The sequence below is a fragment of the Ovis canadensis genome, chromosome 2 (genome assembly GCF_042477335.2).
Source record: "Ovis canadensis isolate MfBH-ARS-UI-01 breed Bighorn chromosome 2, ARS-UI_OviCan_v2, whole genome shotgun sequence".
NCBI lineage: Eukaryota > Metazoa > Chordata > Mammalia > Artiodactyla > Bovidae > Ovis > Ovis canadensis.
In genome coordinates this window covers 235,609,074-235,632,846 of record NC_091246.1, presented here as the reverse complement: position 1 = coordinate 235,632,846, position 23,773 = coordinate 235,609,074, and the positions used below count along the sequence as shown (strand labels likewise).

The 23,773-nt window shown below is 41.8% G+C and overlaps 2 protein-coding genes across 2 annotated transcripts in view; both read left to right on the top strand.

Moving 5' to 3' along the window:
* Positions 1 to 8,050, top strand: part of SPHKAP (SPHK1 interactor, AKAP domain containing) — a 190,067-nt gene extending 182,017 nt beyond the window's left edge. Inside the window, exon 12 of the mRNA XM_069578388.1 lies at positions 6,172 to 8,050. Within this exon, the coding sequence (XP_069434489.1) occupies positions 6,172 to 6,315 (144 nt within the window). The 3' untranslated portion in view covers positions 6,316 to 8,050. The remainder of the gene's footprint in view (positions 1 to 6,171) is intronic.
* A 5,095-nt stretch (positions 8,051 to 13,145) lies between these two features.
* LOC138432942 (mRNA turnover protein 4 homolog) lies at positions 13,146 to 14,082 on the top strand. The gene has a single exon (XM_069574690.1). The coding sequence runs from the start codon at positions 13,203 to 13,205 to the stop codon at positions 13,920 to 13,922; it is 720 nt and encodes a 239-aa protein (XP_069430791.1). The 5' UTR covers positions 13,146 to 13,202; the 3' UTR covers positions 13,923 to 14,082.
* Positions 14,083 to 23,773: the final 9,691 nt, after the last annotated feature.

Below are 23,773 nucleotides of genomic sequence, written 5' to 3'. Positions count from 1 at the left end.
GATGGGGAAGATCCCCTGGAGAAGAGCATAGAAACCCACTGCAGTATTCTTGCCTGGAGAATCCCATGGACAGAGGAGCCTGGAGGGCTCCCGTCCATGGAGTCGCAGAGTCAGACATGACTGAGAAACTAACACTTACATAAGAAATATCTTGAAGGAGTGGCAGGATTTGAGGTGGCTTTTAAGTACGCTAAATTCCAAAGGAAAGATTGCTGAGAATCATAGCACTTGAAAATCTAAAATACAGTTTATTAGTTCACAGTGACCTTGACATCAGTTGTAACTGATTTACTATGAGGCCAGTCATCAGCTCATTCCGGCTCCCCAATTATTGAATTTAAATAGAACTAAAAGAGCTGGAGAACAATAATACATTGCCTCCACAAAGCAGAACAATTAGTTAATTGATATCCTTTTTTTAAAAAAATGGCTCTCATGATTTTTCCCCTCCATGATTTAAGTCAATTAAATTTAATTGATGTCAAGGTCACTGTGAATTAAATTTATAAACTGTATTTTAGATTTTCTTCCTCATCATTAAGCTCATTTGGGGAATTACATCCTTCTCTTGAGGGCAGTGCATAGAACAGAATGTCCTAAGAGGAAATAGATGTATACGTACCTTCCTAAGAAAGTGGGTGTCAGAAGAAGACTCGCTTCTCCTTTAACGTCTTACTCTTTTCCGCAAGCAAAGTAGAGGAAAGAGAATGAGAGGGAAAATACTGATGGCGTTTACTGTCAAGTCAACTTTCCCCAAAATACTACACTTAAAGTCTCAGTTTTGAAAACGCTACATGACAAAGGAAAAATAAAGAATTAAATATTGTCTTAGTCCGCTTGAGCTGCTCTAATAAAATAACACAGGCAGTGGCTTGAACAGCAGACATTTATTTCTTAGAGTTCTAGAGGCTAGAAAGTGTGAGATCAAAGTGCCAGTAGGTGCATTTCCTGATGAGGGACAGCTTCCTTTCTGTGCTGTCACATGGCAGAGAGCCAGCTCTGTTATCTCTTCATCTTCTCAGATGGGCATGAATTCCATCCTGGGAGCCCCATCCCCTTGACCTGGGGGATGCTTTTATGGCCCAGTGCTCGAGCCAATCAAATCAAACTCTTCTCTTGGGATGAACCAGGCTTTGGGGTTTTCTCAAGATCCCTGGAGAGTCCCAGGGTACAGCCAAGGCTGAGAATCTCGACTCCTACAGGCCATAGTTGCGGGAGCAATATAAAGACCAGCTCACTTGTGCTTAATGAAATGGACCGCCTTAGAACAAAAGAAGGTAGCTGCTTTCAGAAATCTACATTGAGTGTTTCCCAAAAAATCTAAACAATTTGCAACAACTCCAATAGATTCCTTTTGATCCCTGGATCAGGAAAATCTCCTGGAGAAGGAAATGGCAACCGACTTCAGTATTCTTGCCTGGAAAATCCCGTGGACAAATGAGACTGAGGGGCTACAGTTCATGGGGTCACCAAGAGTCAGACACAACTTAGCAACTAAACAACAACAACCCGTAGATCCCACCATATGATTTTATAAACGAGTAATCTAATTGAGTAAATGCACCTGAGAATATAAAAGGTACCTACCATGTGATACTTTCCTTCAAACAGGTCTACAACATACCATCACAGGATGTAAATTCTTCTAGCTTCCTAAAACGAAACATTTGTTCAAGGAAATGGCAACTATGATACATAGGAAGGGAAACTAATTGTTATTAATTGTGAAATGATAGAAAATGAAAATTGTTTACTTTTGTCAGTGCGTTGGAAAGGAAAACTCAGATCCCTGACATCCTAAAGCTGATTAACGAGTCCATAGCGTGGACAGACACAGTGAAAGATATAGGGACAGCTGCTAAATAGAACACAGTTTTTAAAGACTGTAGTAATGAACTGCAAGTGTCCTTTTCTGGTTTATTTACAATCTTAGCTTCATTTTTGTCTAGAATTTTTTTTAAATAAAGAAAGAAAAGAAAGTGTAAGACCTTCCTTACTCATCAACCCCACCGATGTTTCAAGGTCTTAATGTCTGAGATGAACCCATCACAGACTAAAAGCATGCTATATTTAGTGGGACCAGAACATTTTTAAAAATCACTTTATTGGGATGTGCTTAGCCGTTCAGTCGTGTCTAACTCTTTGCAACCCCATGGGCTGTAGCCCACCAGGCTCCTCTGTCCATGGGGATTCTCCAGGCAGGAATACTGGAGTGGGTTTCCATTTCCTTTTCCAGTTTATTGGGATATCAACCTGACTTTAGAAGTCATGAGACAGATTCTAGCATGTGGCCATTTCACAAACTACTGGTAGAGTATCCTAGTTGGTAGGACATTTTGACAATTTTGGGTCAGTTCACAACAGCCTGTGGTCATCATCACAGACCACAGTGGGAAACCCTGGTTCAGCAGGCCCAAAATAGATGGAAAGTAGCTAATATTGGAAAGTAGCTAACACCTTCCAGAAAGGTCTGAAGCAGACAGCCTTCTGGGAAGAGTGTAGCCAATATTGACCTCTGCTCTGTAATTTTCATTCTCTCTCAAAGCAATGACTGAGATGAAAGTTGAGGATAAGATGGTGGCCCAGAAAACTAGAGTGTACAGAATGAAAAAAAAAAAAGTGCTGAGACTGTTTATATTTCTTTGTACTTTATACTACATCTTTATAAAACATGCTAAAGAAAACACCCTCAAGGGATAAGTCTGGTCTAAGACCACTGAAGACCCAGGAGGAAAATCTTGACAAGAAGTCAATGAATTATTAATATGAGCCTCTCTCAGTGAGACCTCAGAAACTTGATGTTCAAACCTTCTGCACTGGGAGCACCTTTCTCCAGTAAGAACTGGAAAAGTCTGATTAACAAAATCATGCAAAGACATCCTAGCCTTTCTCCCCTTTTTCCTGAGGCTGCGTGTTTTTGCCACCTAGTCCAATAGACAAACATGCATGCCTGTTATCTTTCATACACACCAACATACAAGTAACAGCTCACAAAATTATTTTTATGCAGCTCCATGAATTTACTAGTAATCACCTAGAGTGTTCCTCTTTCTGACAGTGTTTGTGTTCTGAGCAAAGTCTTAACCTAAAGGATTAAGTTCTCTAAAATTTCAGGAGTCTGACAGACAGAAAGCTCAACAGAATTGTGAGGGATACCGGACAACTAACAGTCTGAAATTCTGTCACTGAGCCTGATGGAACTGATTGGAGCCAACCTTCCAGGGCTGTTGTAATGACCAGTGAAGAGGGGTCCTGGCACCCCACCTCCACAGCATGCATGCCCACTCCCAGTTGCAGGTGATGAGACACCTGCCCCATGACCTTCTCTGACTTTGCTCTTTGCCACTACCATGGCACCAGTTGAGGCTCTGCCTTTGCTTAGATTCTCAGCCTTGACTCATTTTTTGGAGCATCCTATCAGTAGGAAATTATTGAGTAAGCAGCCCCAAGATGTGCCTGGTAATTTTTTAATGGTGTATGTGCAAATGTGTAAAACTCAAGAATGAATATTTAGACAAGGTTCAGCTTCAGTGGTTCTGGGTGTCACTCCATATTTCAAGTAGTCTTATTGATCATTTTGAATGCATTTGATATATTTGACTCACATTTGGGTGTTCTGCCTTCTGCAGATATTTATTGAGTCCCTAGTAGGTGCAGGCACAAGATATTGGGTTGGGCAAACAGTTCATTCATGTTTTTTCCATAAGATGTTACCAATATTAAGTGATTAAGGACTTCCCTGGTTAACTTTCAGTGGTTAAGAATCCACCTGCCAATGCAGGGGACATGGGTTCAATCCCTGGTCTGGGAAGATCCCACAGATTGCAGAGCAACTCAGTTGGTACACCGTAACTACTGAGCCTGTACTCCAGAGCCCGTGATCCCCAACAAGAGAAGCTATTGCAATGACAAGCCCTCTCACTACAACAGAGTAGCCCCTGCTCACTTCAACTAGAGAAAGCCCACGTGCAGCAACAAAAACCTGGTAAAGCCAAAAAAAAAAAAAATGTGAGAGGTAGTTGAGATGGTGTCCTTTCCCAGGGAGATTGCAGTCTATAATACTGTTGCCATCAGCTTCCCACTGGTCTCCCTTTTTGCATCTTCCTAAAACTCTTTGAGATGATGTTTATGTTTCCGTGTATTAAAAGTTAAGCATTTTATTTTCCAGCCTCTTTATTCTGATTAAGCCAACACAAGGCAAATGAGTACAAAAAAGCACTGATTTCTGTAACTGCAGAAGCTGGTGCTGTCACAGCAACTGGAAGAAGAAACATAATTTAATAGTAGCTCTCTGGGAAACAATTTCTCAGTAATTGAAATGAATTAGCAAATTCAAACTGAAGGGGGCGGGGGAAGATCAGAAAAAAAATAGCATTCCAATTTCTGGCTCATCTTCAAAGTCTGAGCAAATGTGAAATGAGCAGGGCAAAGAAATTCTAGAAGGAAACATTGAAGAAATAGTAACTAAAGCACATCTCTCATCTTTTTAAGAAATAGATTTTTCTTCCTCAATAAATGAGACTAGAGTCCCAGCCTTTCCTTTATCCCAATGTTCCAAATAAATATTAGTGTCTTGTTATCCTACCTTGGAGAAGGAAATGGCAACCCACTCCAGTTTTCTTGCCTGGAAAATCCCATGGAGAGAGGAGCCTGGCAGGCTACAGTCCATAGGGTTGCAAAGAGTCGAACACGACTGCAGTGACTTAGCGTATTCTCCTACCACCAAAAGGCATGGGGTACTGTAGCAAAAAGAGCTTTGGGCTGCAAAAGACCGTGCATCCTGGGACTTCCCTGGTGGTTCAGTGGTTAAGACTACACTTTCCAATGTGGGTTCTGTCTCTGGTCAAGACCCCACATAGCTTGTGATCAAAAAGACAAAATGTAGACAACAGAAGCAAAATTATGACAAATTTGATAAAGACTTTTAAAATGATCCACATTAAAAAATGAAGACCATCTTACTGCCAACTTTTCATCTCACAAACCCACAATATTTCATCTTTAAACACCTGCTTTGCAGGGTTGTTGATGGAATTAAATGAGATTACATGCTTGAAAGGTACTTCCTACAGGTTTTGGTTACTAGTTGTTACTTTTCTTTATACGTATCTGACTAAGGAGTTTGACAGGACTTCATGCTGAGCTTTAGGCTACAGTTTCATGCAGGGGACCATCTGTAATGATTTTCCCGTCTTCCAGTGCTCCAACTCAACCTGCAGTCAGACACTTTCTAAGTTCTGGCCAATTGAAAATGATACCATTAGCCAGGTGATGAGTCTAGGATGTTTCCTCAATCTTTCCTTTTCCTGTTCCAATGGAAAGACAGTGTCTCTTGAGGAGGGAACTTTTCAAAGTGGAATGAGGAACCAGTAAGTAAAACTACCCAAAAGTTTGTTGTTCAGTCGCTAAAGTCATGCCCTACTCTTTGCGAGCCCATGGACTGCAGCATGCTAGGCTTTCCTTTCATTCACTGTCTCCTGGAGTTTGCTCAGATTCATATTCACTAAGTCAATGATGATATCTAACCATCTCATCCTCTGTCGCCCCCTTCTCCTCCTGTCCTCAGGCTTTCCCAGCATCAGGGTCTTTTCCGATGAGTTGGCTTTTCACATCAGGTGGCCAAAGTATTGTCCTGGAGCTTCAACATCAGTCCTTCCGATGAATATTCAGAGTTTATTTCCTTTAGGATTCACTGGTTTGATCTCCTTGCGGTTCAAGGGACTCTCAAGAATCTTCTCCAGCACCCAAAATTTTAATACAATTTATTTGGCCTAAATGGTACATCCTATGAAAGATTGTGTATGACACTGACAGAAGGGACTGGGAACCATGCTATACAGAACCATTAGACAGAGTCTAACCCAGAGAAAGGTGGATCTGAGGGAACTCTTCAAATACCTAAAAGATAAGATGTTGAAAGAAGAATTCCATGTAGACTCTCAAAATTGGTGGATGGCGACTGCTGTGAGGAAAATCTCAGTTCAGTTGAAAGAACCCTCTAATAATCTGGACTGTCTACAAAGAAAGTAGACTGCCCTGAAATATAGTTCCCTGCCACTAGAGGTATTCAAAAGTAGCCTGGAGAGCCATTGGCTCTGGTGGAATGGTTGAATGAGATGACTTTGAGCATCCTCTGTGATATGTGAGTCCTGACTCTCTGCTTGTCTCTAGTTTCTAGATGTCGTGCGGCTGGTCCATCAGAAGTCCTGGAAGGTGGGGGATATCTTCCATGCAGTGGTTCAGTACTGCAAGATACACGAGGAGCAGAGGGATGGGACCCCAAGTCTCTTTGACTGGCTCTTGGAACTGGGATAAGGCAGCAGTCTCCTGCAGAGTGTCCCTTTCCTTCTTTCCAGCTTAGATTACAGTGGTTTGCTCTAAATGCTCTAAACTTTCTCAAAACATCACATCACATTAACAGAGCCAGGAAAAAATCTGCTCCTCAAGTCTGTTGCACACGGAATAAATCTGAGGGAAAGCAAAATATAGGTCTGTACAAATCAACACAACCTGTAGGTGAGTTTAAAAGAGCTTGTGTTAGAATGGCTGGAGAAACAGAAATTGTAATGGGCCCAAATGGAAAACTTAGGGCTAGGCCTAAACTCCAGGAAGTTGCACTTGCATATTTTTAATAACATAAAATGTCATGTAATATCTCCAATTATGTGAATCAAGTGGAAACAACATCACTGGTCAAAATCATTTTATAAACTCTGCTGTAATCTTTGTTTTACTCTTTTGAGCAGCTTAAAGGGTCTATCAGCCCAGGTAAAGATTTAAGATACAGGTGAGAAATTTCCAAAATTTTAATATAAAAGCTTTTCAGTTTTAGACCATTATCAGTGGATATTAACAGAGATGCAAGGATATATCAGTGTTGCCCATAGAGGTGAGTTCATTTGCTCACTCTAGCCCACTGATAAGTATTTCGTATCTCCCCAGCAATGTCTTGAGTTCCCAGCTAATCAAAAGACTCTTGGTGTTCAGCTGACAGAGAGAAAAGTGGAAGACTGTCTTATTTCCATCTGTTTATTACATGAGTGACATGGTTACAGAACTCTTACTCTATGGGAAAGCTTTCCTACTAAAGAGAGTCTTTGGAGAGAAAATCTGCTTGTATATTAAATTATATAAAATATAAACTTTGATTTTTATTGTAAATTATGAAGAGACTATCATAAATAATATATCAAGTTAGCCTTAGAGGTTCATAAAATATAAAGAGATTATTAAGTTGTATATTGACACTTGAGCCCTATGATTTCATTATAAACACGCTGGTTCCCCGTATGGCAGACCTGCTAGTCAGATGACATTTATAACAGGGTTTGACATTTCCAGATAGGATCATATACTTCCTAATTTAAGGATACTGGGATTTAATTTCTGAAAAATAAAATATTATCACATTGAAGTATTTTAAAAACAGAGATTTACTTTTTTGAAAGATAAAGGTATTTAACTTCTCCCTAATAGGTCTTTTTCCCCTTCAGCTAAATGAGCTAGACTGGCTTTTATTTTCTTGAATCAAAGAAGTGTTTATTAAAGATTTCTTGAAATGCTATGATTTTACACTATTTTTAAGATTGTCAAGTAATTTTAAATGTGAACAAAGTCCCATGCCATCGATGCCAGCTTTCTGTGTCATCCACGTTGACAAGAAATTGACATTTCTTGAAATGTCAAAAAAAAACTTTATTGGAAGTCATCCTCCCTACCACCCACCCCCAGAATCCTTTCCAGGACTCATTAGGCATTTACTATAGAAAAATAGTCCAAATTTGGGTTATATATTTAATTGATATGTTATACAAATACCAAACTTAAACATTTATCCATCCTCTCAAAGTGAAAGTTCTTTGTGATACTAGATGGAAAAGGATATGTTTATTTTTTAAACAACCCCAGAAGATTGTAATATTGTGTGTAGACTTTTGTTGTGCTCGAATGTTTACTTATCCTACAAAGCACAAATACTGAATTATAACCATGTGATGAAATATATGTTGTATCTAAAGTTGCAAACTAATCAATAAATTTTTGTTGCCAACTGGTTGATCATTTTTTTCTCCCAGAGCTTAAGTGCCTCATAGGAAAAGTAGTCACAGTGTGATTGGATGAAGGTAGATTTATCTTTTATACAACTTCACTGTCCACTTTCAATTTTTGAATAAGCAGATACTCTTTGACTGAGTTGTTGGGATCAGGAGTATTTACATAAACCTGCACTTCTCAGGCTTAGCACCGCTGTCAGGTAAGGCTGGATGTCTTTGTTGGGGGGGCGGGGACACTGTCCTTCATGTTGTTGGATGTTTAGTGGCGCCCCTTCCCCCGACTTCCGCCTACAGATGTCGGTGACTGTCTACCCCCAGTTACGACAACCAAAAAAGTAGATCCTGGGGGGCAAAATCGCCATTGGTTGAGGATCTTTGGTGTAAATAATGCCTTGAAAAGGCAGAGCCTGAGGCTCTAGGAGGCATTAGGGTAAAGGAGGGCCCTGTATAGCCCCTAGTCTGGAGAACCCCAGTAGGAACCTGAGAAACAGGCTTTGGGAAGATCCCCTGGAGAAGGGAAAGGCTACCCATTCCAGTGTTCTGGCCTGGAGGATTCCATGGGGTCGCAAAGAGTTGGACAAGACTGAGTGACTTTCACTTTTCACTTTCACCACACCCTCCCAGGACTGACTGGGCTGTGGCCTTTACAGAAAGTCTTGGCGATAAGAGAGAGAGGCACAAGGCAACCAGGCATCTCCAGACCTGGGGCTAATCCAACCTAGAAGCAAGTAAGCTAGAGGTAAATGTTCAGTCTTAGAGACAAATGGACTGGTGCTCTTTGAACTCATTAGGATTTATTGTGATGCAGATATATAGCAAAGGAAAAAAAAGATTATTTAGGTAATTAAAAATAAGGATAACATATCTACTATTCTCAACAGTTTTGTTAGTTGACATTTTTATGATGATTTTCCAAAAGTGGAAAGCTAAAATATAGAGAACCTAAATGATCTGTACAATGCTTAAAAACAATGAGGGGCAAAAGTGGGGTCTGATAAAACTGAAAGAGGTGAGCTAATTTTTTCCAGCTCCCACAACTATGAAGAATTTGAGCACAAGCAGTCTGACTGCAAATCTGAACCACTGTACCATACTTCTGGCTGTGAGCATGTGCTATTTTTATAACTTGAGTAAATGAAATAAGATCTAAAATTTTTTAAAACAAAACCTGTTTTCCTAATACCTGTATGAAAACTGGAAAGATTGTATAGAAATAGCTAGACAGTTGTATCAAGATTTTAATTACAGTCTGATGTTTTCCAACTGCAAAGCCATATTTAGTAAAAATTTATAATGCATCTCTTATAATCAAAATTATTTCATTGAGGTTAATTTATGTATGAGACAGCGTGTGTGTGTGTTCTGACTATTCAGATATTTAGACTAATGAAACAAAACATTTTCTTTTTCTATAAGTTAATTATGTTTGAAAAAAACACTCACCATGAACACCAGCCCACATAAATAAAAACATATTCAACATCAAAAATTATTAGATTTATAGAAAGAAAGTATTGAGATATCTGAGCATTTTACTTTATTCACTAATAAAGAGGCTTGGATATGCTTATGTAAAGAATTCTCCATCTACCAGAGGACAATGTCAAATAAAAATAAACTCTAGGCATTAGTAAGGAATGACTTTATTTGAAAGGATTACTACAAGAAGGGGAAAAGGACTGTTACAATGAGAAGGAAGGGGGACTCTTTCTATTGCAAAGTAAGAACGCTCCAACTGTGAGATCTACAAGTGTTCTGGGCCAAAAAAGAAGTTTTATTTCAGAGAGAAAAGGACTAGAAAGAGCCAGGTGTGGAGAATGAGACTAGCCAGTGCAGGTGTTATGATGGGGAGTAGATGAGAGAATGCTTTATGCTGGGCTCAGTCTATTCTCAGGAGGGATTCTTTAAGGAGACACTATCTACTGGATCCTGCCAACAAGGATGGATCAAAGTTAAGGAGCCTGGAGAAAGTCGAGAAGCTTAACTAAAGTTTGGTTAACAAGTATATTCCTCTAGTTGATCAGTGAGTACAAATAGTTCAGCTAATGATTTATGAGACCAAGAATGGAAATTTGGAGGGTCCTTGTGAACAAGGGGGCTTCCATGGGTTCAAGGCTCAGAGCTCAGCTCCTAGGAGCCAGTCAAGGGCAAGACCTGAAATCAGACCTCTTTTAGGAAGAGCTATGTGTGAGTTCCAAGGCCTTCTAGGTTAACCATCTCAGTCTGCCGTCTAGCATGAGAAGTTGAATATCTATGTCTCCATCACAGATTGTAAGCTTCTTGAGGATGGAGCCATCTTTAACTCATGTATGGACGTGCTCATCATCTCTAGCACAATGCCTTGTCCATGGTAGATGTTGAATTGAACTGATAAAGCTAATGGACCTTGGATAATTGAGGCTTTGATTTACATCTAATGATGGTCAACCATTAATTTGAGAAACACAATTTTACTCTAAAGTTCTCCTTAGTTTTCCAAAGACCTGCCGTATTAAATGTCCGTATTAAATGTCTCAAGACCTTGTATAAAGTTACATTTTTACTTACGTAAGTGAAACTTTCTAAAAATACTTGCCTTTTATTTTAGTTGCATTAGAACATTCAGTCACAGAAAGGAGAATGTCTTCATGGTACTGGGATGAATTTAAGTGATATCCAGGACATTATCAGCAAGACTTAGAGGCCAGTTGGGTGCAGATTAGGTCTGAACAAGATGGACAAAGGGAAGAATCATTTGATTCTCCCTTCCTATCAGTAAAGATTTTCTGTGCTCAAACAAATGAACAAAATGCTAATCCACTGTTACTGATGTAAGAATCCTTTGACCACCTAAGTTTTTCTTTTCCTGAAATAATCCTCTCAAAAATACCCTTGCAAAGCCCCATATCCAGTTTCACTTCTTCTCAGTTTCATATCTCCTTCCCATTTCTTCCGCTTTTGTCCTTAAAAACAGCCTTTCATTAAAGCTTATCAATGTTGACTTAAAAAAATGCATGTGAAAGTTGGGAGTCAAGTTTTATTTGGGGGCAAAATGAGGACTATAGCCTGGGGATAGCACCTCAGATAGCTCTGAGAAACTGCTCCAAAGAATTAGAAAGAAAGGTCAGTATTACATGTGATTTTGGTGAAGGGGGAATACATGCAATCAAGCACCTATTTTTGCAGATTTCTGTTCATCAAAAGGAGCAATTGTCACCATGATTTCAGTGCTTGTCTGTATATGAAGAGCTATAAGAATTGAGCTCATAAAATCAGCTCCTAACCGTATCCGAAGACTTGTTATGCCAGTTTTTCCCAAAACACAGTAGTGCCTTATTTTTGCTCTCCAACCTGAACTCCTTTCAGGGGGTGTTGAAAATCAACAACTGCAACAGCACATGTTTAATCCTTGTAGAGGAAGATGGCAAGTGCCAATTTGTAGTTGATATCAACAATTATTTGTTTGCCTTTGGGAGATTCCCTCTGCATTGTTGAATTCTGTCCCATCTGCCACTTTACTCTCTGCTCTGCCTGTTTCTGGTCCAGAATGTAGCAAGGACTCCAGATTCTACCATGATGCTCTGAGCACCACAAAACCCAGGTACAAAGATTGTCTTACAGCAGATTGTGTTGTGTCTGGGCTGAACACCTGGTCCAAATACTTATACACATGCAACATTTTTCTCTCTTATCATGTCACAAACAGTAGCATGTGGCACAGATAAAGTAGGAGCAAGCACTGTTTTCCTTTTGGCAATTTCCAATCAAATTGCCATTTGTTAAGACAGAATAAAGATGGATGCTACCAGGAGAGCCTCTAGTTTCCAGCGCACTGGATTCTCCTCCATTGTCACATGTTCCATCTGTGAAGGTTACTCTTGCCGACTGTTTCAAATAACAGGACAGTTATTTTACACCTAGCAACATTTTCAGTGAAAGAGACAGTAGACCACATATCGGCTTTTTGTGAAACTCATAGAAATATCTAATAAAGCTTCATCAGATTAGTTCACTTATTTCCTTCTTTCCTCATGTTTGACATCAGGATCTCCTTCTAAAATTTAAGGGCAAAGATACAATAGAAAAATCAATAACTTAAATCCCAGCTGCATGTACCCTCTAGCACAGGACTAAATGTTTCTGAAACATTTTTGTTTTGTTTTTTAACATAACAAATAAAGGATGCAGATAAGGCAATATATGAGAACAGTTCAAACTACAACATTCTACAGATTGCTATTTGGCAGAGAGAAATGTAAATGTAAAGATGATACCAACACTTCTGTGGAATTCAGTGTCTCAGGAAAATAATTCATGGTTCCTAAAGAGGTTTCCATTCAGCTCCAAGAACTTCTAGTTTCTCTTCAAATCCTAGGGATTGAGGGCCTGCTACTCCCCCAATCATGCCATGAGAATCTGTTCTTTCATCTGAGTGCATGCTAAGTCCTGTCTGACTCTTGCAAACCTGATGGACTCTAGCCCATCAGGCTCCTCTGTCCATGGGATTCTCCAGGCAAAAATGCTAGAGTGGGCTGCCATACTCTCCTCTAGTGCATCTTCCCAACCCAGGAATCGAACCTACACGTCTTACGTCTCCTTCACTGACAGGCAGGTTCTCTACCATTAGCGCCACTTAGAAAGCCCCTCATTAGGGCTTCCCTGATAGCTCAGTGGGTAAAGAATCTGCCTGCAATGCAGGAGACCCTGGTCGGATTCCAGGGTTGGGAAGAGTATTCTTGGGCTTCCCTTGTGGCTCAACTGGTAAATAACCCATCTGCAATGCAGGAGACCTGGGTTCAGTACCTGGGTTGGGAAGATCCCGTGAAGAAGGAAAAGGCTACCCAAGTATTCTGGCCTGGAAAATTCCAGGTACTGTATAGTCCGTGGGGTCGCAAAGAGCCTGACACAGCTGAGCAACCATCACTTTCACTTTCGTTCTTTCATCCAGGTTTGTTGAAAAACAATGATCACAATTTTAACCACCTGCCACTCAAAGTAGATGAAGTGTATTACTTGTCATTAAAAATGCACCAATTGCAATGGTTAAGACAGTAAATTCCATGTTTTTCACCATAATAAAAAACATCATTCAAAAATGCATCAGTTAGGCCCCCGCGCGCGGAGGGCCTGACCGGCAGCAGCGTCTTCCGCCCACGTGGCCGCGGCGAGATGCCCAAGTCCAAGCGCGACAAGAAAGTCTCCCTAACCAAAACTGCCAAGAAAGGCTTGGAACTGAAGCAGAACTTGATAGAAGAGCTTCGGAAATGTGTGGACACGTACAAGTACCTCTTTATCTTCTCCGTGGCCAACATGAGGAACAGCAAGCTGAAGGACATCCGCAACGCCTGGAAGCACAGTCGGATGTTCTTTGGCAAAAACAAAGTGATGATGGTGGCGCTGGGCCGAAGCCCGTCTGACGAGTACAAAGACAACCTGCACCAGGTCAGCAAGAAGTTGAGGGGTGAAGTTGGCCTCCTTTTCACCAATCGCACTAAGGAGGAAGTGGACGAGTGGTTCACAAAGTACACGGAAATGGACTATGCCCGAGCGGGGAACAAAGCCACTTTCACTGTGAACCTGGATCCGGGACCCCTGGAGCAGTTCCCCCACTCCATGGAGCCCCAGCTGAGGCAGCTGGGCCTGCCCACGGCCCTCAAGAAAGGTGTGGTGACCCTGCTGTCCGACTACGAGGTGTGCAAAGAGGGTGATGTGCTGACCCCGGAGCAGGCCCGCGTCCTGAAGCTTTTCGGGTATGAGATGGCTGAATTCAAGGTGAGCATCAAATACATGTGGGACGCGCAGTCCGGAAGGTTCCAGCAGATGGGAGATGACTTGCCAGAGAGCGCGCCTCAGTCAGAATGCGAGTCGGAGGAAGACGACGACAGCTGAGGGGCCAGGGCCTCCGAGTCCATCAGGACTGACGGCAGGCACTGCCAGCGCTGTCCTCGAGCGGCTGTGTGTCTGCTGTGGAGGAGCACGGGCGAGGGGGGCGAGCACAGGTGACTTTCCTGTAAATAATGAGACTTTGTCATTCAGAAAAAAAAAAAAATGCATCAGTTAAAACAGAACTCCTATACACAGCTCTGAAAAAACAGGAAGTCATAACTACTTGTGCTGGAGAAGGAAACAGGCAACCCAGCCCAATATTCTTTCCTGGAGAACCCCCATGGACAGAGGAGCCTGGCAGGCTACAGCCTGTGGGATCGCAAGAGTCAGACATGACCAAACCACTACCACCAACTTCTTGGGCCCATAATAGCCTGTTGCATGTGTGCGTGATAGGTTGTTTCAGTCATGTCTGACTCTTTCTGACCCTATGGAATGTAGTCAGCCAGGCTCCCCTGTCCAGGCAAGAATACTGGAGTGTGTTGCCATGCCTTCTTCCAGGGCATCTTCCCAATCCAGGGATCAAACCTGAGTCTCCTATGTCTCCTACATTGGTGGGCGGGTTCTTTACCTCTAGCACCACCTGGGAAGTCCATAAGAGCCTGTTAGTATCTGACTAAACATTTCTCAGTATTCCATCACAGGACTTCCTAGGCCCAGAATCCAACTAGTATTCAACTCACAGGAAAGAAAGCCAAGAAAAGAAACCTGGCAGAATGTCTGGTGTTCTCAGATGTATGGACGCCAAGGGAGAAGGGGTGGGATGAATGGGAGATTGGGATTGACATATAAATATACTATTGATACCATGTGTAAAATAGATGACAAATGAGAGCTGACAGTAGAGCACACGGAACTCTACTTAACGCTCTGTATTGGCCTAAATGAGAAAGAAATCCAAAAAAGAGGGGAGATAAATCAGGAGCTTGGAGTTAACATATAGACACTACTATATATGAAAAAGGTAAGCAACAAGGTCCTGCTGTATAGCACAGAGAACTATACTCAGTATCCTGTAATAACCTATAATGGAAAAGAATCTAAAAAAGAATATATAGGGAATTTCCTGGCAGTCCAGGGGCTGGGACTCTGCTATCTCGCCACTGACAACAAAGGTTCGATCCCTGGTTGGGGAACTAAAATCCCACAAGTTGTACAGTGTGGTCAAAAATTTTTTAATTAAATTATTTAATGTAATTTTAAAAAATATACATATATATGTGTATAACTTAATCACTTTTCTGTACACTTGAAACTATGCTTGTTAAGTCACTTGTCATGTCTGACTCTTTGCAACCCTATGGAAAACAGCCCACCAGGCTCCTTTGTCCATGGGATTGAACAGGCAAGAATACTGGAGTGGGCTGCCATTTCCTCCTTCAGGGAATCTTCCCAACCTGAACACTGTAAATCAATTATGTTTCAATAAAAATTTAAACATTTTCTTTAATTTTTAAAAAGAACAGAAATCTGCAAGAGCCAATACGTCCTTATTCTTTGGGTAGTTTTCCCTCTCATCCCCACGTTTCTCAGAAAGTATATTTTCCCACTTTCAGCTAAGATCCCAATACATTCTCTCCTGACATTTTCTGAACTATCTCTAACTCTTGCTGCCCCATCCTCATCAGGTTGTATATTTCCTTGCCCTGCAGGAATGCATGGGTTGATGGCTCCTTGAGTACACTGTTGTCTGAGGTTTGGAACCTCATCTTTTCGAATGTCAAGGGCAATACTGTCATCATCAGAATTCCTCTGGCTAAAGAATAAGTAACATTTTAAAATAAATGAGTTTCATCCTGGGAGAAAATTAATTTTCCATACTCAGCATTAGAGGTTTGGGCAAGCCCTTGAGTTGGAAGATGGTGACATCTGCTAGCGTCTAACTGAAGTTCGACCCTCGTCAACTTCTGATGATTCTGAAAACAGAGGACAGCCCTGGTATGAAGCTTCCTGGTGTTAATTCACCAACACTTTACTAAGGACCACTCCCTCTGTGCTCCTCGTTCAGGTCCATAGAAGCCTTCTGAGTAAGGAAAAAAAAATATGGCTCCAGTTTTGCAGGTGAAAAAGTAGAGATTCAGGGGTGAAAGAGAACTTAATCAAGGTTTCAAAGAATAATAAGAAAAATAACTGGCAACTAAGATTTACTGAGCATTTGATCCACGAACCAGACACATGTGAAGTGTTCTGCATATATTAACTTATTTAATCCCCCCAGCAGCCCTCTGAATTAATAAAGTATTATTATTATCATTTCATTATTGAAGAATCTGGAACATGGTAAGAAGTAGCTTGCTTATAATCACAGACCTAGAAACGGGTAGAGCAGGATTTACCCCCAGACAGATCAGAGCCTGGACTCTGAACTTCTGCTGCAAGGTTTTTAAATTAGTATAACTTAGAGGAATGAGAAGTGAGCCGGGTCAAAGGAGGTACAAGGCAGACAGGAGAAGAAGCAGTCACAAACCACAAATCACCCTTATTGGTTCAATCGCATCCTTTCTCAGCTACCGTTATGCTCCCCAAATAGAGAGAAAAGATGAACAGAGCTCTGTGTTACTTACTTGACATTGACAGCAGTTAAGGCTGGGAAAGTGGAGATGACGACTAAAAGTTTGGGTTAATTCTTTAGAGCTGTGGTCCCCAACCTTTTTTGGCACCAGGGACTGGTTTCGTGGAAAACAATTTTCTACAGACGAGGGGGTTGGGGGTGGTTTCACGATGATTCTCATGAGTGCTCAACCTAGACCCCTCACTTGCATAATTCACAGTAGGGTTTGCACTATTATGAGAATCTAATGTCACTGCTGATCTGACAGGAGGCAGAGCTTAGGCAAGTGATGGGGAGTAAGTGTAAATATAGACAGAGCTCCCCTTGGTCACCCGCCACTCACCTTCTGCTCTGTGGCCCGCTTCCTTACAGACCAGGGGCCAGTACCAGTTCATGGTCTTGGGACTGGGGACTCCTTATTTAGAATATCTCCATGCAAAGAGACCGCACTTCTAGATTATTCACATAACCTCCCTCCAGATAAACACTTCACTTAACTGCAAAATGTAAAGATGTCCTCAACCTGGATAAACACCAGGTTACAAGAGGTTTCCCAAAAGTTTAAAATCACAATAAAATTTTCTTTTTAAATCATCAAAAAGAAAAAAAAATAATAAGTATTTGGCTCCTCTCATAATGCTTCCAGAAATGTTTTTAAGATATTAAGTGATAGGTCATTTTTTAAAATGTTATATTAAACATTCGAAACCAATAATGACATACCTTTCATCTATTCAAAATAAGTTAGTGAACTAAAGAGTAGAATTGTTCTACGAAGCACAGAGGAAGTGAGTGCCAGCCAAATATTCAGCATGGGGAGAATGAACATCACAGAGACACACTGGGAGATGAATTTTTAATTCTGTTTTTAGAGCATGACTCCGGAAGATAGCAAGAAAAAAGAAAACAAATTAAAAGAAGAGTGTTTTCAAAGAAACAAATGCCAAGGCTGACTCATGATGGATCTGGGAGGTAGAACAACCGTTCTGAAGGCCAGTCAATGGGGAGAAGAGTGAGGGTGATTAACTGACCAGGGCACACAGGCCTTTGGTCGGCAATTACCTGCTGGAAGTGATACACCCGGCTTTCCTTTATCGGCATGAGCAACTCCCACTGACTGTGAGGAATGGAGCGATCCTTGACATGGAGCAGCCCGCAGGAAACGGGCCAGGGCAACTGGGTCACCACCAAATGGAGGCAGATGATTATCACATATGGTGGCCCCACGCAGTGGAGAGTTTTGGTGGCCTAGGCAGCAGCATCTCCCTCCTCCTTACCTGATGATGTGAAGGAATTCAGGTTCCTCCACATAACCCATATAATGTAGGAGAAACTAATTCCATCTCAAAGCGTGGATGGATACAGGCTAGACTAAGCCCATTGGAGCCAGTCTTCCCTTGTTAGAATCCTTATCAGATCAGGAGTAAATTTGGGACCTAAATTTCCCAAGCCAAAGGGAAGAAATTATATAGAAGATTTTATGTATCTTTCTCCAGCTCTTGAGAAAAAGTGAACAGAAAAGTATTTCTCTGGCTACTTCTGGAAGTAAACTGCAAATGTTTATTAAACGACCTGAATTACATGAGGCAAACAAAACATGATGCATTTTTTTAAGTTCCTTCAACTACTGGGCCAACTGTGTTCTGTCAAATATATTTTTGCCATCCTATGATAAATCTAGGGCAGATCCCATAGTTTCTGTTCTCTTTCATTACTAAACTCCCCAGCCAGTCTAATCCAATTTGTAGCCTGGCTCTGGTGTGTGATTTAAAGTTCTTATTTCCGTCTGCTAAGCACCAGCTAGGCTTCAGCCTGAGGAGCTTGAATTTGGAAAAGGGACAGTGTCTGCTGTTTTTTTGTTCTTCCTCCCCAACCTTGTCTGGTTCCATCCTGGTCAGTGTTAGGCAGTAGGGGAAGGAAAGGAAGCAGGACAGACGTTTCTCATTTTACCTGGAAATTGAACTGCAATTCTCTGTTGAATGTGATTGCTTATTTTGTTAATGTCACTCCACTGGTGATGCACTTCTTGGAGCAGGAACGCTAATATCTGCTCTCCCCATGGGATACATGTGTTTTAGAAGGCCTTGTTGGATCATGGTGAACATATTTTTCTGAATAGAAGACACAAGTACTTGACTCCAGTCAGAATGGCCATCATCAAAAAATTCACAAACAATAAACACTGGAGAAGGTGTGGAGAGAAAGGAACCCTTCTGCACTGCTGGTGGGAATACGAATTGGTAGAGCCACTACTGAGAACAGTTTTGATATTGCTTTAAAAACTAAAAATAAAACTACTGTGTGCTACATGTGCTAAGTCACTTCAGTTCAGTTCAATTAAGTTCAGTCGCTCAGCCGTGTCCGACTCTTTGCAACCCCATGAATCGCAGCACGCCAAGCCTCCCTGTCCAACACCAACTCCCGGAGTTTATCCAAACTCATGTCCATTGAGTCGTGATGCCATCCAGCCTTCTCATCCCCTGTCCTCCCCTTCTCCTCCTGCCCTCAATCCCTCCCAGCATCAGTCTTTTCCAATGAGTCAACTCTTTGCATGATGTGGCCAAAGTACTGGAGTTTCAGCTTCAGCATCAGTCCTTCTAATGAACACCCAGGACTGATCTCCTTTAGGATGGACTGGTTGGATCTCCTTGCAGTCCAAGGGACTCTCAAGAGTCTTCTCCAACACCACAGTTCAAAAGCGTCAATTCTTTGACCCTCAGCTTTCTTCACAGTCAAACTCTCACATCCATACATGACCACAGGAAAAACCATAGCCTTGACTAGATGGACCTTTGTTGGCAAAGTAATGTCTCTGCTTTTGAATATGCTATCTAGGTTGGTCATAACTTTCCTTCCAAGGAGTAAGCGTCTTTTCATTTCATGGCTGCAGTCACCATCTGCAGTGATTTTGGAGCCCAAAAAATACAATCTGACACTGTTTTCACTGTTTCCCCATCTATTTCCCATGAAGTGATGGGACTGGATGCCATGATCTTCGTTTCTGAATGTTGAGCTTTAAGCCAACTTTTTCACTCTCCTCTTTCACTTTCATCAAGAGACTTTTTAGTTCCTCTTCACTTTCTGCCACAAGGGTGGTGTCATCTGCATATCTGAGGTTATTGATATTTCTCTCGGCAATCTTGATTCCAGCTTGTGCTCTTCCAGCCCAGCATTTCTCATGATGTACTCTGCATAGAAGTTAAATAAGCAGGGTGACAATATACAGCCTTGACGTACTCCTTTTCCTGTATGGAACCAGTCTGTTGTTCCATGTTCAGTTCTAACTATTGCTTCCTGACCTGCATACAGGTTTCTCAAGAGGCAGGTCAGGTGGTCTGGTATTCCCATCTCTTTCAGAGTTTTCCAGTTTGTTGTGATCCACCCAGTCAAAGGCTTTGGCATAGTCAATAAAGCAGAAATAGATGTTTTTCTGGAACTCTCTTGCTTTTTCCATGATCCAGCGGATGTTGGCAATTTGATCTCTGGTTCCTCTGCCTTTCCTAAAACCAGCTTGAACATCTGGAAGTTCATGGTTCATGTATTGCTAGACAGAGTACCTGATGAACTATGGATGGAGGTTCATGACATTGTACAGGAGACAGGGATCAAGACCATCCCCATGGAAAAGAAATGCAAAAAAAAGCAAAATGGCTGTCAGAGAAGGCCTTACAAATAGCTGTTAAAAGAAGAGAAGCAAAAAGCAAAGGAGAAAAGGAAAGATATAAGCATCTGAATGCAGAGTTCCAAAGAATAGCAAGGAGAGATAAGAAAGCCTTCCTCAGCTATCAGTGCAAAGAAATAGAGGAAAACAACAGAATGGGAAAGGCTAGCGATCTCTTCAAGAAAATTAGAGATACCAAGGGAACATTTCATGCAAAGATGGGCTTGATAAAGGACAGAAATGGTATGGACCTAACAGAAGCAGAAGTTGCTTCAGCCATGTCCATCTCTGTGCCATCCGTCCATGGCAATTCTCCAGGCAAGAATACTGGAGTGGGTTACCATGCCCTCCTCCAAGGCATCTTCCCTGGAGGAAAGCTATCATATGACCCTACAATCCCACTTTTGGGTATATATGAGGAGAAAAATACGATCTGAAAGGACACAGTCTCCCCAGCCGTCATTGCAACACTGTTTACAATAGCCAAGATATGGAAGCTGTGTAAATGTCCATCAACAGAATAATATATAAAGAAGCTGTGGTACATATATACAGTGGAATATTGCTCAGCCTTAACAACAAATGCAATAACGCCATTTGCAGCCTCATGAATGGACCTAGAGATTGTCATACTGAGTGAAGTAAGTCAGACAAGAAGAAATATCATATGACACCCTTAATATGCAGAATCTAAAAAGAAATTATATAAATAAATTTATTTACAAAACAGATCCAGACTCACAGACTTAGAGAATGAACTTATGGTTGCCAGAGGGAAAGACTGGGGAGAGGGATAGTTAGGGACTTTGGGAAGGCCATGGATACCCTGCTATATTTAAAATGGATAACCAACAAGGACCTATTGTATAGTACAGTGAACTCTACTCAATATTATGTGGCAGCCTGGGTGGGAAGAGAGTCTGGGGGAAAATGAACACATGTATATGTATGGCTGAGTCCCTTTGCTGTCCACCTGAAACCGTCACAACATTGTTTATCGGCTATGTGTGTTCAGACGCTCAGTGGTGTCCAACTCTTTGCAACCCCATGTACTGTAGCCTGCCAGTCTCCTCTCTCCATAGGATTTTTTCAAGCAAGACTACTGGAATGGGTTCCATTTCCTCCTCTGTTGTTAATAATTGGCTATACTCCAATATAAAATAAAAAGTTAAAAAAATAAAAAGATGAAAAGAATAAAGAGGTTAAAATTTAAAAAAAAAAACAACAGAAGACACAAGTTTAACTCCAGTTTTACTTTTTCTTCATATGGCCCACACTCATATGACCCCTCTCTCTCTCTCTTCCCTGCCCCATCCAAGCCTCTTGCACCTGGTTTCCAATATTTAATAGACAACTTCATGGGTGCGTACCATCAGAATAGTTCAAACACAGTCACATACCCCTATGTCTGCAATGAACTTTGGCAAATGCATGACACTGAATAGGAAGAATCTTATCTGCACCAAAGCTGTTCCTCTTTCTCCCTCATCCAAGCTGGGTCTTCTCTCTGGAATGTTCTTCTCCACTCAGATGTGTGAAAATGAAATCATCAAGTTGGCTGTCCAAACAGGCAGCCAATCAAAAGTAAGTAAATCAGAATCCCTGCCTTCCTGGTGGATCTTGGTTCATCTTGATGCCCCTTCCTGGGATTTCAAGGAAAGAGAAACAAAAATACCATCCGCACAAGGGCGAGACAGAGGAGAGCCCAGGTTGATGACCCACTAGTCATGCAGCTGACAACAAACCAGGGTGGCTGAAGTGGCTGGAGCAATACAGCTGTGCAGCCTTGCCTGTCTTGTTTCTAGAAAACAGTTTTGGGCGGAGAAACAGTGCCAACCAAGAGAGAGGGGATTTCAAAATTGGCCAGTTAAACAAGAGATGACTGTTTCTTTCCTTCTCCCTCCCTTCCATGACAACTTGTTGGAATAATTAAAATCAAGGAAGCAGGAAGAGCTGCAAAATTTGCAAGCTTCAGTGCAAAGTGAAAATTGTTAAGATTTTTCCAGATTGCAACAACAGAACCTTAAACCAAGTGCAAGTCTTTCCTAAGTGTGAGGCCCAGGTTACATGACCCACTGAGTCCAGAACGTAGAGCAGCAAGCCAAAAAGGACAATTCTTGAGCCTTAACGGCTCATGGAGTTAGCCTTGTTCAGTTCAGTTCAATTCAGTCTCTCAGTCACGTCCCACTCTTTGCGACCCCGTGGACTGCAGCATGCCAGGCCTCCCATCCATCACCAACTCCCGGAGTTTACTCAAACTCATGTCCATTGAGTCCAGCCATTTCATCCTCTGTCATCCCCTTCTCCTCCTGCCTTCAATCTTTCCCAGAATCAAAGTCTTTTCAAATAAGTCAGTTCTTCGCATCAGGTGGCCAAAGTATTGGCGTTTCAGCTTCAGCATCAGTCCTTCCAATGAATATTCAGGACTGATTACCTTGTTAGGTACTGGGTTTGCTTGGGACCCAGCAAGCAAACCCGTGTCGTCCTTCTTTTTCATACCTCTAGGTGGCGATAGAGGTAAAGAATCCTCCTGCCAATGCGGGTACTATCCCTGAGTCAGGAAGATCCCCTGGAGGAAGTCATAGCAACCCACTCCAGTATTTTTGCCTGAAAAATTCCATGGGCAGAGGAGCCTGGCAGGCTACAATCCATGGGGTCGCAAAGAGTCAGACGCAACTGAGCACGTCAGGAATAGAAATGTCTATCCTATTCGCCACTGTGTTTTAGAACCATTTGACTTGTCTGGTTTCAGATTCCCAGCTGGAGAGGAATTTTGCCTCAGGATTAATTTTACCTCCGGTCTCATTCATATCTGATTTAGGTGGCATTCAGATGAGACTTTAGATTTTAAGTTGCTATTGAAATGAGCTAAGATGTCTAGGTCTCCTGGGATGGAATAGATGTCTTTCATGGACATAAATTAGGGGAAGCTAGAGGCAAAATGCTACAGGTTGCATATCTGTCCTTCCAAAATTCATATATTGAAGCCTTGATCCCCAATGAGATAGTGTTTGCAAGCAGAGATTTTGGTAGCTAATTAGGTCATGAGGGTGAATCTTTCCTAAGTGGGATTCAGTTCAGTTCAGTTCAGTCGCTCAGTCGTGTCCGACTCTTTGCGACCCCATGAATCGCTGCATGCCAGGTCTCCCTGTCCATCACCAACTCCCGGAGTTCACTCAAAGGGGGATTAGTGCCTTTTATAAGGAGAACTGTGGGAGAGATCATCTCTCTCTCTCTCTGTCTACCACAAGTGGATACAGAAGGAAGATGGCCATCTGCAAACAGGAAGCATTCCCTCAACAGACACAAGATCATTTGGTGCCTTGATATCAGACTTACAGCCTATGGGATTCTGGTGCAACAGCCCAAACTGACCAAGATGATTTCAGATTTCAGTGATTTTCCCATCAACCTTCCTGCTATTACACACACACACACACACACACACATACACACACACACACGTGTGCCCATGCGTGTGCACACACACATATATTGAGACAGAGGGATGGTGTTGGACAGGAGAAGAATTACAGTGGGATAACTTGAGGGGTTAGCTGGGGAATAGAGACTTTCAAGTTCCATGTGGTTGTTCCTCAAATCCCAAATCAGATTTGGAAAAGCAGAAATGGAAGACATGTT